The following is an 18724-nucleotide window of genomic DNA, read 5'->3' on the forward strand; positions in this document are numbered from 1 at the left end:
AGGATGCTCTCGATTGTGCATCTGTAAAAGTTTTTGGTGACAAGCCACATTTCTTCAGCCTCTGGAAGAGGCGCTGTTGTGCCTTCTTCACCACGCTGTCTGTGTGAGTGGACCATTTCAGTTTGTCAGTGATGTGTACGCCAAGGAACTTAAAACGTTCCACCTTCTGCACTATTGGCCCGTCGATGTGGATAGGGGGGTGCTCCCTCTGCTCTTTCCTGAAGTCCACGATCATCTCCTTTGTTTTGATGACGTTGAGTGTGAGGTTGTTTTCCTGACACCACACTCCAAGGGCCCTCAACCCCTCCCTGTAGCAAAGGCTCTTCCACACGTTCTGCATTAGCAGTTAATGTGAACAGGTATTATCAGTTAATGTGAACAGGTAGCATCTATGATGCTTTTGAACTCCCTTTCAGTCCGAATGGCTCACTACTTGACAGATATTGCTGCAATTATACCCACTCATTTTCTATTTCCCCCTTACGTCACTCAAACACAACAGACAACTGCAGATATAATGGTTTAGAAGAGACACATTGTAAATATGTTTGACACGATAGGGGAAGAGTGGTATTGGTAACAGTATCATTAACATGTACTTCCCTACACCTCGACAGAGCTTCTTTGATGGCTGGGACTGCACCAAAAAGAAGGACAAAACTAAAGGGAGGCATGACACGTTGATGGGATGTAAGTCATCATGGACATGCCAGCCCTCTTGTGACGAAAGCACTGATCACCGTAAGCAATATTGTCAATCACAAATATGTGTTCTTATTCTTTTGCCATGTAATTATTGATATGTGGGATCTTTTGGCCAGGTCTTCCATGTAAAATATATATATTTACCTTAGTGGACGAACCTGAGCTAAAAATGCATATTCTCAGCAAAAAAATAAACATCCTCTCACTGTCAACATGTGTAAATATTTGTATGAACATAACAAGATTCAACAACTGAGACATAAACTGAACAAGTTCCACAGACATGTGACTAACACAAATGGAAAAATGTGTCCCTGAACAAAGGGGAGGTCAAAATCAAACGGTCAGTATCTGGTGTGGCCACCCGATTTGCCAGTTCTTGCTGGACACTCTTCCACCTGCAAGTTCCCAGACATTTCTGGGGGAATGGCCCTAGCCCTCACCCTCCGTTCCAACAGGTCCCAGACGTGGTCCTCAATGGGATTGAGATCCGGGTTCTTCTCTGGCCATGGCAGAACACCGACATTCCAGTCTTGCAGGAAATCACACACAGAACGAGCAGTATGGCTGTTGGCATTGTCATGCTGGAGGGTCATATCAGGATGAGCCTGCAGGATGTGTACCACATGAGGGAGGAGGATGTCTTCCTTGTAACACACAGAGTTGAGATTGCCTGCAATGACAACGAGCTCAGTCCGATGATGCTGTGACACACCGCCCAAGACAATGACGGAAACCTCCAAATCGATCCCGCTCCAGAGTACAGGCCTCGGTGTAATGCTCATTCATTCGACGATGAGCGTGAATCCGACTATCATCCCTGGTCAGACAAAACCGCGACTTGTCAGTGAAGAGCACTTTTTGCCAGTCCTGTCTGGTCCAGTGACGGTGGGTTTGTGCCCATAGGTGATGTTGTTGCTGGTGATGTCTGGTGAGAACCTGCCTTACAACAGGCCTACATACCCTCAGTCCAGCCTCTCTCAGCCTATTGTAGACAGTCTGAGCACTGATGGAGGGATTGTGCGTTCCTGGTGTAACTCGGGCAGTTGTTGTTGCCATCCTGTTCCTGTCCCGCAGATGTGATGTTCCGATGTACCGATCCTGTGCAGGTATTGTTACACGTGGTCTGCCACTGTGAGGACGATCAGCTGTCCGTCACAGTACGGACATTGCAATTTATTGCCCTGGCCACATCTGCAGTCCTCATGCCTCCTTGCAATATGCCTAAGGCACGTTAACGCAGATGAGCTCAGACTCTGGGCATCTATCTTTTGGTGTTTTTCAGAGTCAGTGGAAAGGCCTCTTTAGTGTCCTGAGTTTTCATAACTGTGAGCTTAATTGCCTAACGTCTCTAAGCTGTTAGTGTCTTAACGATGTTCATTAATTGTTTATGGTTCATTGAACAAGCATGGGAAACAGTGTTTAAACCCTTTACAATGAAGATCTGTGAAGTTATTTGGATTTTTACGAATTATCTTTGAAAGACAGGGTCCTGAAAAAGGGAAGTTTCTTTTTATGCTGAGTTTATATACCAGTCAAAAGTTTGTACACACCTACTCATTCAAGGGTTTTCCTTATTTTTCCCTATTTTCTACATTGTATAATAATAGTGAAGACATCAAAACTATGAAATAACACACATGGAATCATGTAGTAACAAAAAAAGTGTTAAACAAATAAAATATATATTTTATATTTGAGGTTCTTCAAAATAACTTTGCCTTGATGACAGCTTTACACACTCTTGGCAGTTTCTCAACCACCTTCACCTAGAATGCGTTTCCAACAGTCTTGAAGGAGTTCCCACATATGCTAAGTACTTGTTGGCTGCTTTTCCTTCACTCTGCCGTCCAACTCATCCCAAACCATCTCAATTGGGTTGAGGTCGGGTGATTGTGGAGGCCAGGTCATCTGATGCAGCACACCATCACTCTCCTTCTTGGTCAAATAGCTCTTCCACAGCCTGGAGGTGTGTTGGGTCATTGTCCTGTTGAAAAACCAATGATAGTCCCACTAATCGCAAATTGCGTATCGCTGCCGAGTGCGGTGGTAGCCATGCCTTGAATTTTAAATAAATCACAGACAGTGTCACCAGCAAAGCCCCCGCACACATCACACCTGCTCCTCCATGCTTCACGGTGGGTACCACACATGAGGAGATCATTCGTTCACCTTCTCTGCGTCTCACAAAGACACAGCGATAGGAAACAAAAATCTCAAATTTGTTCTCATCAGATCAAAGGACCGATTTCCACCAGTCTAATATCCATTACTCGGAAGTCTCATCCTCTTATTGGTGTCCTTTAGTAGTTGTGTCTTTGCAGCAATTCGACCATGAAGGCCTGATTCACACAGTCTCCTCTGAACAGTTGATGTTGAGATGTGTCTGTTACTTGAACTCTGCGATGCATTTATTTGGGCTGCAATTTCTGAGGCTGGTAACTCTAATGAATGTATCCTCTGCAGCAGAGGTAACTCTGGGTCTTCCTTTCCTGTGGCGGTCCTCACGAGAGCCAGTTTCATCATAGAGTTTGATGTTTTTTGTGCGACTGCACTTGTTCACATTTCTGATCTTCATGTCTTAAAGCAATGTCATTTCTCTTTGCTTATTTGAGCTGTTCTTGCCATAATATGGACTTGGTATTTTACCAAATAGGGCTATCTTCTGTATACCACCCCTACATTGTCACAACACAACTGATTGGCTCAACCGCATTAAGAAGGAAAGAAATTCCACAAAGTAACTTTTACCAAGGCACACCTGTTAATTGAAATGCATTCCAGGTGTGCAAAGCTGTCATCAAGGCAAACGTTGCCTACTTTGAAGAATCTCAAAATATTTATTAAACACTTTTTTGGGGTTACTATATGATTCCATATGTGTTATTTCATAGTTTTGATTTTAGTCAGGTCTAAAGAAACATTATTATATAAAGAAAGCCTACTGTAGGCCTATGTTGTTTGGCTATCTTCCATGCCATATGCTGTAGGCTTGTTCATTTAGCTGAGAAGATATGCTTATGTCCCGTGCTATTATTTTAATTTACATGATTTTATTGTAAGAAGAATATGATCGAACGTAGCTGAATAAAATGTAAAGGATATTTTTTCCAATACGGAGCGACTGTGCGTGTGAAGTGGCCATGTTGAGCGTAAAAGTGATCATTTCCTATATACTAGATTGAGTTATTTGTCAACTTTATTTGTGAATGAGACACACCTTAGAATGTTTTAGAAATCAAAACATGTTTGACCTGCATGTTGCGACTATAGGCTATTCACTATTTGAGAAAGTAGCAAAAAAAGCTTGCGCTCTGTTGCTTGCCTCATTCTGCACAGTTGTTCTCTCATCAATTAATCTTATTTTCACTCATCAGACTATATTCTCAATTAAATCTTGTCTTTATTAATATGCAAAACTAGTTTTGATTTAGAATTGCCCATTATCAAATGGGCAGGAATAGGGTGAGGTGAAAAATGACATCTGCACTCGAATAGCGAATTGAGGCCGCCCTTTCCCAAACGGATACTTCAGTTTTATAGTGGAGCATGTGCTTTGAGAAATACATTTAAGAACACTTATTTTATTCCACGCATTAACCACTGTTTAACCATTTTCTGCCCAAACTATGTATGCCATGGGCTCTCCAACCTTGTTCTTGCAGCTACCCAGTGCTTAATTTGGGTGTGAAATTTGTTTGGGAACATTGATAGTAACATGTTTTCGCAACAAAACATATTTCACTAAACCGTTGACAGGCCGTCTGTGAACTCGAAAAAGGAATAATGGAAAGAGAAGTGGATGGAAACGTGAGATATGCTGTATAGATAAATGTAATGTCACCCAATTCAATTTAAATTATAAAAAATCCCCTATTTATTACTAGGCTATTCAAATACAAATTCACTGATTGTAGGCTAACTGTTAGCTGCCCTGCATAATCAATGAACCAACAGCATCGCCTAGGCTATACATTCTCTCCCAGACTCATGGATAGATATTTTGAAGCGTAGCACAAGGTAACCAGGCTTGGCTTGGCCTTAAACATTTGCATAAGCTCTAATATGCAAATGGTGGTTTGAATGAATCATCACCTTAGAAAGTGCAGTCCATTTCGTGGTGTTAGGCTTTGAAACAACATCCACATCAACGTTTTCCGCTCAGATTCAACCTGCTGTTGAACTTCTTTAGGTGAGTTTTAAAAGTATAGGCATACTGTTTTGATGATAAGTGTTTGTGATTTTCAATTTAATTTGGTTTTATTTTAGAGTAGTTGGAGGGAAAATAGTGCCCTGAGTACCAGGCCATTAGGACCTGATGGTAGTTAGCAAGTTGGGTACTACCAAAGCATATCCAGAGTGCATTAAAGGAGATTACCGTGACTGAACATGGAGTTTTACTGCGGTCATTGTCGCAACAGCCCTATCTGTGACCGACAGAAGCATATCTGTATTCCCAATCATGTAAAATCTGTCAAGGCTCAGGAGAAGACCCAGATGCAGATAGTTTCAAAGTAACAAAAGTTTATTTTAAAAAAATAGGGGGGGGCCAGGCAAACTACAGGTCAAGGGTGGGCAGAGGTCAGTAATCCAGAACAGAGTCCGAAAGGTCCAGAACGGCAGCCAGGCTCAGGGTCAGGGCAGGCAGAGGTCAGTAATCCAGGGCGGTGTGACAAGGTACGGAACGGCAGTCAGGGTCAGGGCAGGCAGAATGGTCAAAACCGGGAGAACTAGAGAAAGACAGGAGCATGGGGAAAACTGCTGGTAGGCTTGACGAAACAAATAGAACTGGCAACAGACAAACAGAACACAGGTATAAATACACTGGGGATAATGGGGAAGATGGGCGACACCTGGAGGGGGGCGGAGACAAGCACAAAGACAGGTGAAAGAGATCAGGGTGTGACAAAAATCCATAGACTAGGGCCTAATTTACGTATTTTAATTGACTTGATTTCCTTAGTGTTGGTCCCATGTTGACATGAGCTGAAATAAATTATGGCAAAACATTTTCCATACGCACAAAACTCTTGAATGTTGTGCAAAAATTTGTTTACATCCCTATTAGTGAGCATGTCTCCTTTGCCAAGATAATCCATCCACCTGACAGGTGTGGCATATCAAGAATCTGATTAAACAGCATGATCATTACACAGGTGTACCATGTGCTGGGGACAATAAAAGGCCACTCTAAAATGTGAAGTTTTGTCACACACCACAATGCCACAGTTGTCTCAAGTTTTAAGGGAGGGTGCAATTGGCATGCTAACTGCAGGAATAGCCACCGAGCTGTTTCCAGAGAATTGAATGTTAATTTCTCTACTATTGGCTGCCGCCAACATCGTTTTAGAGAATTTTGGTGGTACGTCCAACTGGCCTCAACCACAGAGTATGTGTAACCACGCCAGCCAAGGACCTTCACATCCGGCTTCTTCACTTGCAGGATTATCTGAGACCAGCCACACGGACAGCTGATGAAACTTTGGATTTGCACAACCAAAGAATTTCTGCACAAACTGTCAGAAACTGTCTCGGGGAAGGTCATCTGTGTGTTCGTTGTCCTCAGCAGGGTCTTGACCTGACTGCAGTTTGGTGTCGTAACCGACTTCAGTGGACAAATGCTCACCTTCGATGGCCACTGGCACGCGGAGAAGTGTCCTCTTCACGGATGAAGGCTGGTTTCAACTGTCCCGGGAAGATGGCAGACAGCGTGTGCCCGATGGAGGTGGTTGGGTTATGGTATGGGCGTGCATACATTATGGAAAATGAACACACTTGCATTTTATCGATCACAATTTGAATGCTCAGAGATACCGTGACAAGATCCGTGCCATTCATCCACCCCCGTCACTTAATGTTTCAGCATGATATTGTATGGCTCCATTTCGCAAGGATCTGTACAGAATTCCTGGAAGCTGACCTGCATACTCACTAGACATGTCTTCCCATTGAGCATGTTTGGGATGCTCTGGATTGATGTGTAGGACAGCCTCTTCCAGTTCCCGCCAATAACCAGTAACTTCGCACAGCCATTGAAGAGGAGTGGGACAACATTCCCCAGGCCACAATCAACAGCCTGATCAACTCTATGCGAAAGATATGTGTTGCATTGTAACAGGCAAATGGTGGTCACACCAGATAGTGACTGGTTTTCTGATCCACGGCCCTATATTTCTTTTAAGGTATCTCTGACCAACAGATGCATGTCTGTATTCCCAGTCATGTGAAATCCATAGATTAGGGCCCAATGAATTCATTTCAATTGACTGATTTCCATATATGAACTCAGTAAAGGCTTTGAAATTGTTTCATGTTGTGTTTATATATATATATTATATTGTGGAAATAATACATTGAATATGTATTGTACTTACCTGCAGTATAGTATGATTGCTATTCATGTGTGCATGGATATTATTGGCATTGACTGTGACCTTTTCCCTTGGATGATGTCATCACCCCGAGTCGGATCTGTACAATGTGACTCTACCACATGTGGGCTGTATCATTTGGCTGTGTTTGTACCGTTTGTACATTTAAATTATATAGATAGAGAGATATCTATCTATCTATCTATCTTCTGTTTGATCTGGCACTCAGAACATGATTTCACTTTGTTTTGAATGGGCTGTATCGTTTGGCTGTATTTGTGCCGTTTGTACATGGCTGTACACATTTTATTTCTTAGGTTGAAAGTAAAGGAAAGTACTTTTGAAATGTGTGTAGGCATTCCTTGTCAAGTTACTACATCTTTTTGGTGACGAGGATAAATCTTGATCAGCATGTATCAGCATGTATCAAGGTGCTAGCTAACTAAGAAACAGTGGAGGGAGTCAGCCAGCTGGCTAGCTAATGAGTGACGGAGAGCAGCCATCGCTGGAGGGAAACACCGATGGTGACGATCAAGGACAAGTTGTCGTTATCATGGCAATGTTTGGGACTATCACTGAGTTTGTGGAATAGAACGAGGACTGGGCAAAATATGTGGAAAGGTTGGAACACTTTTTCTTGGTAAATGGAATTACAGATGAGGCTAAATGGCGCTTTATTTTCTTGAGTGTGTGTGGGGCTCAAACCTACACGCTAATGAGGAATTTGGCTACACCACGGAGACTGGGAGAAATTCCTTTTGTGGCTCTTGTTAAAACTCACCCCAATCCAAAGCCTTCAGTGATTGTCCATAGGATCAAGTTCAACTGCCATTTTCGGAAAACAGGTCAGTTTGTTAACTGAATTATGTTAACTCTGAACATTGTGAGTTTGGGGCTATGTTAGAGGACGTGCTCTGTGACAGATGAGTCTGTGGCATTAATGAGGACAGCAGACAGTACCGTTTGCTGGGGGAAGCCACACTGACTTTCAAGAGATTATTGGAACTATCTCAAGGGATGGAGATGGCCGCTAGTAATGCTAAAAATATTCAAAAGGCTGAAAGTGGAAGTTGTGCAGTGCATCAGGTGACAAAAGAGGTGGCAGGAAAAATGGGAAAAGCAGTGGAATGCTTCAGATGTGGGGGAACACATTATGCAAACCATCTAAGTTCAAGGATACTTTGCAACAAAAAGGGACATTTAGCAAAAAAATGCAGGGGTCCTAGGAGCAAGCCAGAGGGTGGGCAGACTGGGCAGGGCAAGTTCACAACTAAGAAGCTGCAGTCAGCAGCGCACCACTTAGAGAGCACAGAGGAGGACGAGCATTGGTCCTACAACATGTTTAATGTGAGTGAGCTGTGTGCAGAGCCTGTCTATGCTACAGTGGAGGTAGATGGAAAGCAGATGAGGATGGAGGTTGACACAGGGGCCTCTGCCTCTGGTTTCAGTGAGGAGACCTACAAAGAAATGTGGGGCTCAAAACAGGCTTCAGCCCTCACACCGGCAGGGATCAGACTGCGTATGTACACCGGGGAGACCATAACATTGCTGGACGCTCTAGATGTGGACATTGCATACAACAATCAGGAAGCGAGAGCACGGCTCCTTGTGGTGAAAGGAAATGGGCCTAGTTTACTAGTGCCTGGCTCACTAAAATACAACTGAACTGGGGTGAGAGAAAACACACACAAGTGACTAAGGATGTCATTCATAATTACCCTGAGATTTTCAAAGATGAACTGGGCACACTGCAGTTAAGCTGTTCACGGATCCTCAGGCCAAGCCTCACTTTTTCAATCCCAGGACAAAGTCTTACGCCATGAAAGAGAAAGTTGAGGATGAGTTGGAGCGGCTGCAGGAAATAGACAACATTACAATCATTCAGTTCTCCCGTTGGGCAGCTCCAATCGTTCCCGTTCTGAAAAGTGACGGCATGGTGCGTATATGTGGGGACTACACACTCACCATCAACTGGGCCTCTAGGCTGGATGCTTACCCGCTGCTGCAGGTGGAGGACCTGTTCGTGACGCTTGCAGGAGGCAGGACGTTCTCAAAGCTTAACATCGGTCACACCTTCAAACAGCTCCTCCTGGACGAGGTCTCAAAAGTGTATGTCACACTCAACACGCACAAAGGCTTGTTCAGGTACAACCGCTTGGTTTCCGGAGTGACGTCCAGCCATTTTCCAGAGGACAAAGGACAGTCTGCTGCAGGGTGTCCCTCATGTAGCAGTGTACCTGGATGACATCCTGGTTACAGTGGCAACTCCACCATCTGGACCAGGTGTTAAAGAGATTCTCCGAGGCAGGGCTGCGCCTGAAGCGTAGCAAGTGCACATTCCATGCACAGAGTGTGACATACCTAGGTCACAAGATCACAGCGCAGGGTCTGTGTCCTATGGAGGACAAAGTCAGGGAAATCAAGGATACTCCAAACCCCAAGAACGTGTCTGAGCTCAGGTCGTTCCTGGGCATGGTGAACTACTATGGTAAGTTCCTCCCTGAGCTGTCAACAGTGTTGGCTCCACTTTATCAGCTGCTCCACAAAGACTAAATGGAAGTGGGGGCCAGCACAAGAGAAAGCTTTCAAGGAAGTGAAAGCGCTACTACAATCCAGCACAACTGTTGGTTCATTTTGACCAAGACAAAGCGATCATCACGTCATGTGACTCCTCGCCCTATAGCATTGGGGCAGTAATCTCTCATTTAGATAGAGGACAGGTCAGAGAAACCCATTGGATTTGCATCAAGCACGCTGACGAATGCTGAGAAGGGAAAAGCAGTGGAATGGGAAAAGCAGTGGAATGCTTCAGATGTGGGGGAACACATTATGCAAACCATCTAAGTTCAAGGATACTTTGCAACAAAAAGGGACATTTAGCAAAAAAATGCAGGGGTCCTAGGAGCAAGCCAGAGGGTGGGCAGACTGGGCAGGGCAAGTTCACAACTAAGAAGCTGCAGTCAGCAGCGCACCACTTAGAGAGCACAGAGGAGGACGAGCATTGGTCCTACAACATGTTTAATGTGAGTGAGCTGTGTGCAGAGCCTGTCTATGCTACAGTGGAGGTAGATGGAAAGCAGATGAGGATGGAGGTTGACACAGGGGCCTCTGCCTCTGGTTTCAGTGAGGAGACCTACAAAGAAATGTGGGGCTCAAAACAGGCTTCAGCCCTCACACCGGCAGGGATCAGACTGCGTATGTACACCGGGGAGACCATAACATTGCTGGACGCTCTAGATGTGGACATTGCATACAACAATCAGGAAGCGAGAGCACGGCTCCTTGTGGTGAAAGGAAATGGGCCTAGTTTACTAGTGCCTGGCTCACTAAAATACAACTGAACTGGGGTGAGAGAAAACACACACAAGTGACTAAGGATGTCATTCATAATTACCCTGAGATTTTCAAAGATGAACTGGGCACACTGCAGTTAAGCTGTTCACGGATCCTCAGGCCAAGCCTCACTTTTTCAATCCCAGGACAAAGTCTTACGCCATGAAAGAGAAAGTTGAGGATGAGTTGGAGCGGCTGCAGGAAATAGACAACATTACAATCATTCAGTTCTCCCGTTGGGCAGCTCCAATCGTTCCCGTTCTGAAAAGTGACGGCATGGTGCGTATATGTGGGGACTACACACTCACCATCAACTGGGCCTCTAGGCTGGATGCTTACCCGCTGCTGCAGGTGGAGGACCTGTTCGTGACGCTTGCAGGAGGCAGGACGTTCTCAAAGCTTAACATCGGTCACACCTTCAAACAGCTCCTCCTGGACGAGGTCTCAAAAGTGTATGTCACACTCAACACGCACAAAGGCTTGTTCAGGTACAACCGCTTGGTTTCCGGAGTGACGTCCAGCCATTTTCCAGAGGACAAAGGACAGTCTGCTGCAGGGTGTCCCTCATGTAGCAGTGTACCTGGATGACATCCTGGTTACAGTGGCAACTCCACCATCTGGACCAGGTGTTAAAGAGATTCTCCGAGGCAGGGCTGCGCCTGAAGCGTAGCAAGTGCACATTCCATGCACAGAGTGTGACATACCTAGGTCACAAGATCACAGCGCAGGGTCTGTGTCCTATGGAGGACAAAGTCAGGGAAATCAAGGATACTCCAAACCCCAAGAACGTGTCTGAGCTCAGGTCGTTCCTGGGCATGGTGAACTACTATGGTAAGTTCCTCCCTGAGCTGTCAACAGTGTTGGCTCCACTTTATCAGCTGCTCCACAAAGACTAAATGGAAGTGGGGGCCAGCACAAGAGAAAGCTTTCAAGGAAGTGAAAGCGCTACTACAATCCAGCACAACTGTTGGTTCATTTTGACCAAGACAAAGCGATCATCACGTCATGTGACTCCTCGCCCTATAGCATTGGGGCAGTAATCTCTCATTTAGATAGAGGACAGGTCAGAGAAACCCATTGGATTTGCATCAAGCACGCTGACGAATGCTGAGAAGGGTTATTCACAGTTCGACAAGGAAGGTCTGGCAAATAGTCTTTGCTGTGAAACGCTTTCATCAGTACTGCTATGTTTGTCATTTCACCATATGCACTGACCACAAACCACTAATGACCCTATTTAGTGAATCAAGATGCATTCCTCCCATGGCTTTAGCAAGGATACAGTGCTGGGCCCTAACACTGTCAGCTTAAGAATACACTATACTGTACAGAGCAGGGAAGGACAATTCAAACGAAGACATGCTCAGTCGTCTCCCGCTACTAGAGATGCCCGCCTCAACTGTAGTGCCTCCCGAGACAATTTAGAGATTGTAGAGATTGTCAAACTGACCTGTGAATGACAAACGGATCCAATAGTTGGCAGACTGGGATCCTATCCTGGCCCAAGTAAAAAGATACCAGGTTGGCCTCCTGTCATAGAGGATGATGGACTGAGACCTTATGCAAAGCACAAAACTGAGCTTAGTGTGCATGATGGCTGCATACTCTGGGGTCCAGAGTGGTTATTCCACCCCCTGGCCATTCACAAATCATCTCCCGGATGAAAAGTTTAGCCAGATCTTACATCTGGTGGCCTAACATGGATCAGGACGTAGAAAACAAAGTGAAATCATGTTCTGAGTGCCAGATCAACCAGAAGATAGATAGATAGATATCTCTCTATCTATATAATATATATATCCAAGATGGCGTAGCAGTAAGTCGTCCTGTCGTGTCGTGTCCCTGTATATTTCGTTTATTTTTCGTTTATTTTCCGTTTTTTTACATAGCTATCCCTTTAAAAAAAAAATGCTAAACCTAAGCTTCCAAATACGCTGGATCTTCACAACTAGCTATCTAGCTAAACCGCAACCCCGGATGATTACCCCTGGCTAGCGTTTCCACCCACTTAGCTTGAAGCTAGCCCGGCCTGCGCTACCACCGTAGCATACTCCTGAGCTACAATACCCGGGCCCACGACCGGTCTATCGATGTCACCGCATGAAGAGGAATAAACAGACTCACCCCATCGCGACGTCCCCCAAAGGCTAACTCTCTAGCCCTCGCTATCTCCCTGCTTACTAATTCGGCCTGCTAACTGCTAGCTTGTCCAGCTCCGGTCCGCTAACTGCTACCTTGTCTAGCCCGGGCCTACAAACTGTTAGCTTGTTAGCACAGGCCTGCTAACCGCCTGAATCGCCGCGTCCCAAACGCCCCCCCGGACCCATATTTACTTTCTATCTCTTTTGACTTTTAATTTATACCTTCCGGAAACCTGCCTCACCCAATGTGATACGGAATCGCTATTATTTTTTATTTATTTTTAGAACACACTCAAGAACCTCCAGAAGCTAACCAGCTAACTAGCTACAAGCTATTTAGTCATTGTTAGTTTTTTTAAACCTGGATAACACTTGCCAGTCCAGCTTCCCTGCCCCATCCACCGCTGCCCCCTGGACACTGATCTCTTGGCTACATAGCTGATGCACGCTGGACTGTCCATTAATCACGGTACTCCATTCTGCTTGTTTGTTTTATCTGTTGGCCCCGTTGCCTAGTCTACGCCATTTTACCTGCTGTTGTTGTGCTAGCTGATTAGCTGTTGTCTCACCTACTGTTTTAGCTAGCTTTCCCAATTCAACACCTGTGATTACTGTATGCCTCGCTGTATGTCTCTCTCAAATGTCAATATGCCTTGTATACTGTTGTTCAGGTTAGTTATCATTGTTTTAGTTCAAAATGGAGCCCCTAGTTCCACTCTTCATACCCCTGATAACTCCTTTGTCCCACCTCCCACACATGCGGTGACCTCACCCATTACTACCAGCATGTCCAGAGATACAACCTCTCTCATCATCACCCAGTGCCTGGGCTTACCTCCGCTGTACCCGCACCCCACCATACCCCTGTCTGCGCATTATGCCCTGAATATATTCTACCATGCCCAGAGACCTGCTCCTCTTATTCTCTGTCCCCAACGCTCTAGGCGACCAGTTTTGATAACCTTTAGCCGCACCCTCATACTACTCCTTCTCTGTTCCGCGGGTGATGTGGAGGTAAACCCAGGCCCTGCATGTCCCCAGGCACCCTCATTTGTTGACTTCTGTGATCGAAAAAGCCTTGGTTTCATGCATGTCAACATCAGAAGCCTCCTCCCTAAGTTTGTCTTACTCACTGCTTTAGCACACTCTGCTAACCCTGATGTCCTTGCTGTGTCTGAATCCTGGCTCAGGAAGGCCACCAAAAATTCAGAGATTTCCATACCCAACTATAACATCTTCCGTCAAGATAGAACTGCCAAAGGGGGAGGAGTTGCAGTTTACTGCAGAGATAGCCTGCAAAGTAATGTCATACTTTCCAGGTCCATACCCAAACAGTTCGAACTACTAATTTTGAAAATTACTCTCTCCAGAAATAAGTCTCTCACGGTTGCCGCCTGCTACCGACCCCCCTCAGCTCCCAGCTGTGCCCTGGACACCATTTGTGAATTGATCGCCCCCCATCTAGCTTCAGAGTTTGTTCTGTTAGGTGACCTAAACTGGGATATGCTTAACACCCCGCCAGTCCTACAATCTAAGCTAGATGCCCTCAATCTCACACAAATCATCAAGGAACCCACCAGGTACAACCCTAACTCTGTAAACAAGGGCACCCTCATAGACGTCATCCTGACCAACTGGCCCTCCAAATATACCTCCGCTGTCTTCAACCAGGATCTCAGCGATCACTGCCTCATTGCCTGTATCCGCTACGGAGCCGCAGTCAAACGACCACCCCTCATCACTGTCAAACGCTCCCTAAAACACTTCTGTGAGCAGGCCTTTCTAATCGACCTGGCCCGGGTATCCTGGAAGGACATTGACCTCATCCCGTCAGTTGAGGATGCCTGGTCATTCTTTAAAAGTAACTTCCTCACCATTTTAGATAAGCATGCTCCGTTCAAAAAATGCAGAACTAAGAACAGATACAGCCCTTGGTTCACCCCAGACCTGACTGCCCTCGACCAGCACAAAAACATCCTGTGGCGGACTGCAATAGCATCGAATAGTCCCCGTAATATGCAACTGTTCAGGGAAGTCCGGAACCAATACACGCAGTCAGTCAGGAAAGCTAAGGCCAGCTTCTTCAGGCAGAAGTTTGCATCCTGTAGCTCCAACTCCAAAAAGTTCTGGGACACTGTGAAGTCCATGGAGAACAAGAGCACCTCCTCCCAGCTTCCCACTGCACTGAGGCTAGGTAACACGGTCACCACTGATAAATCCATGATTATCGAAAACTTCAATAAGCATTTCTCAACGGCTGGCCATGCCTTCCGCCTGGCTACTTCAACCTCGGCCAACAGCTCCGCCCCCCCCGCAGCTCCTCGCCCAAGCCTCTCCAGGTTCTCCTTTACCCAAATCCAGATAGCAGATGTTCTGAAAGAGCTGCAAAACCTGGACCCGTACAAATCAGCTGGGCTTGACAATCTGGACTATCTGGAACTATCCGCCGCCATTGTCACAACCCCTATTACCAGCCTGTTCAACCTCTCTTTCATATCGTCTGAGATCCCCAAGGACTGGAAAGCTGCCGCAGTCATCCCCCTCTTCAAAGGGGGAGACACCCTGGACCCAAACTGTTACAGACCTATATCCATCCTGCCCTGCCTATCTAAGGTCTTCGAAAGCCAAGTCAACAAACAGGTCACTGACCATCTCGAATCCCACCGTACCTTCTCCGCTGTGCAATCTGGTTTCCGAGCCGGTCACGGGTGCACCTCAGCCACACTCAAGGTACTAAACGATATCATAACCGCCATCGATAAAAGACAGTACTGTGCAGCCGTCTTCATCGACCTTGCCAAGGCTTTCGACTCTGTCAATCACCATATTCTTATCGGCAGACTCAGTAGCCTCGGTTTTTCGGATGACTGCCTTGCCTGGTTCACCAATTACTTTGCAGACAGAGTTCAGTGTGTCAAATCGGAGGGCATGCTGTCCGGTCCTCTGGCAGTCTCTATGGGGGTGCCACAGGGTTCAATTCTCGGGCCGACTCTTTTCTCTGTGTATATCAATGATGTTGCTCTTGCTGCGGGCGATTCCCTGATCCACCTCTACGCAGACGACACCATTCTATATACTTTCGGCCCGTCTTTGGACACTGTGCTATCTAACCTCCAAACAAGCTTCAATGCCATACAACACTCCTTCCGTGGCCTCCAACTGCTCTTAAACGCTAGTAAAACCAAATGCATGCTTTTCAACCGGTCGCTGCCTGCACCTGCATGCCCGACTAGCATCACCACCCTGGATGGTTCCGACCTAGAATATGTGGACGTCTATAAGTACCTAGGTGTCTGGCTAGACTGCAAACTCTCCTTCCAGACTCATATCAAACATCTCCAATCGAAAATCAAATCAAGAGTCGGCTTTCTATTCCGCAACAAAGCCTCCTTCACTCACGCCGCCAAGCTTACCCTAGTAAAACTGACTATCCTACCGATCCTCGACTTCGGCGATGTCATCTACAAAATGGCTTCCAACACTCTACTCAGCAAACTGGATGCAGTCTATCACAGTGCCATCCGTTTTGTCACTAAAGCACCTTATACCACCCACCACTGCGACCTGTATGCTCTAGTCGGCTGGCCCTCGCTACATATTCGTCGCCAGACCCACTGGCTCCAGGTCATCTACAAGTCTATGCTAGGTAAAGCTCCGCCTTATCTGAGCTCACTGGTCACGATGGCAACACCCATCCGTAGCACGCGCTCCAGCAGGTGTATCTCACTGATCATCCCTAAAGCCAACACCTCATTTGGCCGCCTTTCGTTCCAGTACTCTGCTGCCTGTGACTGGAACGAATTGCAAAAATCGCTGAAGTTGAAGACTTTTATCTCCCTCACCAACTTCAAACATCAGCTATCTGAGCAGCTAACTGATCGCTGCAGCTGTACATAGTCTATTGGTAAATAGCCCACCCTTTTCACCTACCTCATCCCCATACTGTTTTTATTTATTTACTTTTCTGCTCTTCTGCACACCAATATCTCTACCTGTACATGACCATCTGATCATTTATCACTCCAGTGTTAATCTGCAAAATTGTAATTATTTGCCTACCTCCTCATGCCTTTTGCACACATTGTATATAGACCCCCCCTTTGTTTTCTACTGTGTTATTGACTTGTTAATTGTTTACTCCATGTGTAACTCTTTGTTGTATGCTCACACTGCTATGCTTTATCTTGGCCAGGTCGCAGTTGCAAATGAGAACTTGTTCTCAACTAGCCTACCTGGTTAAATAAAGGTGAAATAAATAAAATAATTTTTTTTTTTATGTACAAACGGTACAAACACAGCCAAATGATACAGCCCACATGTGGTAGAGTTGTACATTGTACAGATCCGACTCGGGGTAATGACATCATCCAAGGGGAAAGGTCACGGTCAATGCCAATAATAACCATGCACACATGAATAGCAATCATACTGTACTGCAGGTAAGTACAATTCATATTCAATGTAATTATTCGTATAGTGTCCACAATTTAACACTTTACCCCCGTTAATTTCAATCCCCCATGTAAGAAAAAACATAAGCTTAAACAAGTAAACCACATCAGTGTTCTCTTCTTCACAACACTTTAGAACTTCTGCTACAGTAAATGTAAACAAACAAAATATATATGACAGACCTTATTTCTTTTCAACGAGATCTGATGTCCCAACACTAACACCACAAGTCTATCAGTCTATATTTTTTCTTTTTTTCTTTAACCTTTTACTTATTAAGAACAAATTATTATTTACAATGACGGCCTACCCTGGCCAAATCCAGATGATGCTGGGCCGATTGTGCGCCGCTCTATGGGACTCCCAATCGCAGCCGGATGTGATACAGCCTGGATTCGAACTTGCACTGAGATGCAGTGCGTTAGACCGCTGTGCCACTCTGGAGTCGGGTGTACATGGCTGTACGCCTTTTATTTCTTAGCTTGAAAGTAATTTTGAAATGCGTGTAGGCATTCCTTGTCAAGTTACTACAATAAATGTGTTATTTTATGTATAGGTATTTTTATAAAATGTAAAAAAATATATATGGATGTGTTATTTTAATTGAGCTGTATATGGTGTGGACGTACTGTAATGTAATTGGAAACATGGCTGAGATGTGATTCTCCCATTGTGTCCATTCCAGACGACCGCCACAGAGTCAAGCTCCACCCACTCCTGGGAGACCCCAACTCTGACTACATCAACGCCAACTACATAGACGTAAGTCTCACCTTCCTTTCTGCTCAGAATTCTTTTCAATCACAGTGTTATACTGGGAAACTCATCAAGTCATTACTTATCCCTTTCTGAATAACCACTGTCCATTTCACAGTATTTTGTGTTGCCCTAAGCAATACGGTACCCCAGATTTACCTGTGAGAGGTTATTCCTGTTCCTGGAAACACCAGGCTCCACCTCTTGGCATTCTAGCCAGATGTCATGTCTGTTTGGTGACTACCTCTACAACCCCTTATCCAATGCTATTAATAGACAATAAATTAATTGTATAATACCAAGTCCTGGAGGTAAAGCCCTTTGTAAAATCCCCCAATCCCTCTGAATTGAATAGACTGGATTGATGTTGTTCAATCCCTAGATGGATGGGGAGCATCTCTGTGACATGATCTCTTTGGCTGCTCACCTTCACTTCACTGTACTTCTTGTTTCCATCTGCATCAACTAGAATGTGTCACCCGTAGCCTAGATGGATGGGGAGCATCTCTGTGACATGATCTCTTTGGCTGCTCACCTTCACTTCACTGTACTTCTTGTTTCCATCTGCATCAACTAGAATGTGTCACCCGTAGAGCAACATGCATCATCCATTTGTTGGACTGTACACTCATGAATGTACATTATTCCATCATAAGAGACGAACTTGTCTAAAACGCCTCGTCGGAAAAGTGCAAGCACTCCTTTTTACATCGTTTAGCCGGGAGAGATAGAGAGCGAGTGGACTTGTGCAGGAGAAATGCTTTTAGGGGACTTCATTAGCATAGAGAGGGCACTTGAGAATGCTGTCCTATTTTGACTCCTGCCATTGTGAGGGTGCCAATTAGTGTCAGGGCACAGGGAGACCAAGCATCATTAGAGACATGCAACTCAATGCTTGGGTGCTGCCTGCTGTAGTGCCAAGTTGGCCCCTGACAAGGCTAGCCCTGGCCCTGAATGATGAATACG

At 45.4% G+C, this 18724-nt stretch overlaps 1 protein-coding gene across 12 annotated transcripts in view; it reads left to right on the forward strand.

Moving 5' to 3' along the window:
* Positions 1–18724, forward strand: part of ptprub (protein tyrosine phosphatase receptor type Ub) — a 350658-nt gene that overhangs the window by 290303 nt on the left and 41631 nt on the right. For 6 of the 12 annotated variants that reach the window (XM_031793010.1, XM_031792998.1, XM_031793002.1 and 3 more), the window contains 2 exons: positions 618–741; positions 17688–17764. In XM_031793010.1, coding sequence (XP_031648870.1) covers positions 618–741; positions 17688–17764 — 201 coding nt within the window. The remainder of the gene's footprint in view (positions 1–617; positions 742–17687; positions 17765–18724) is intronic. The other 6 variants (XM_031793031.1, XM_031793036.1, XM_031793042.1 and 3 more) reach the window with 1 other exon arrangement.

The sequence above is a fragment of the Oncorhynchus kisutch genome, linkage group LG2 (assembly GCF_002021735.2).
Source record: "Oncorhynchus kisutch isolate 150728-3 linkage group LG2, Okis_V2, whole genome shotgun sequence".
Lineage (NCBI taxonomy): Eukaryota > Metazoa > Chordata > Actinopteri > Salmoniformes > Salmonidae > Oncorhynchus > Oncorhynchus kisutch.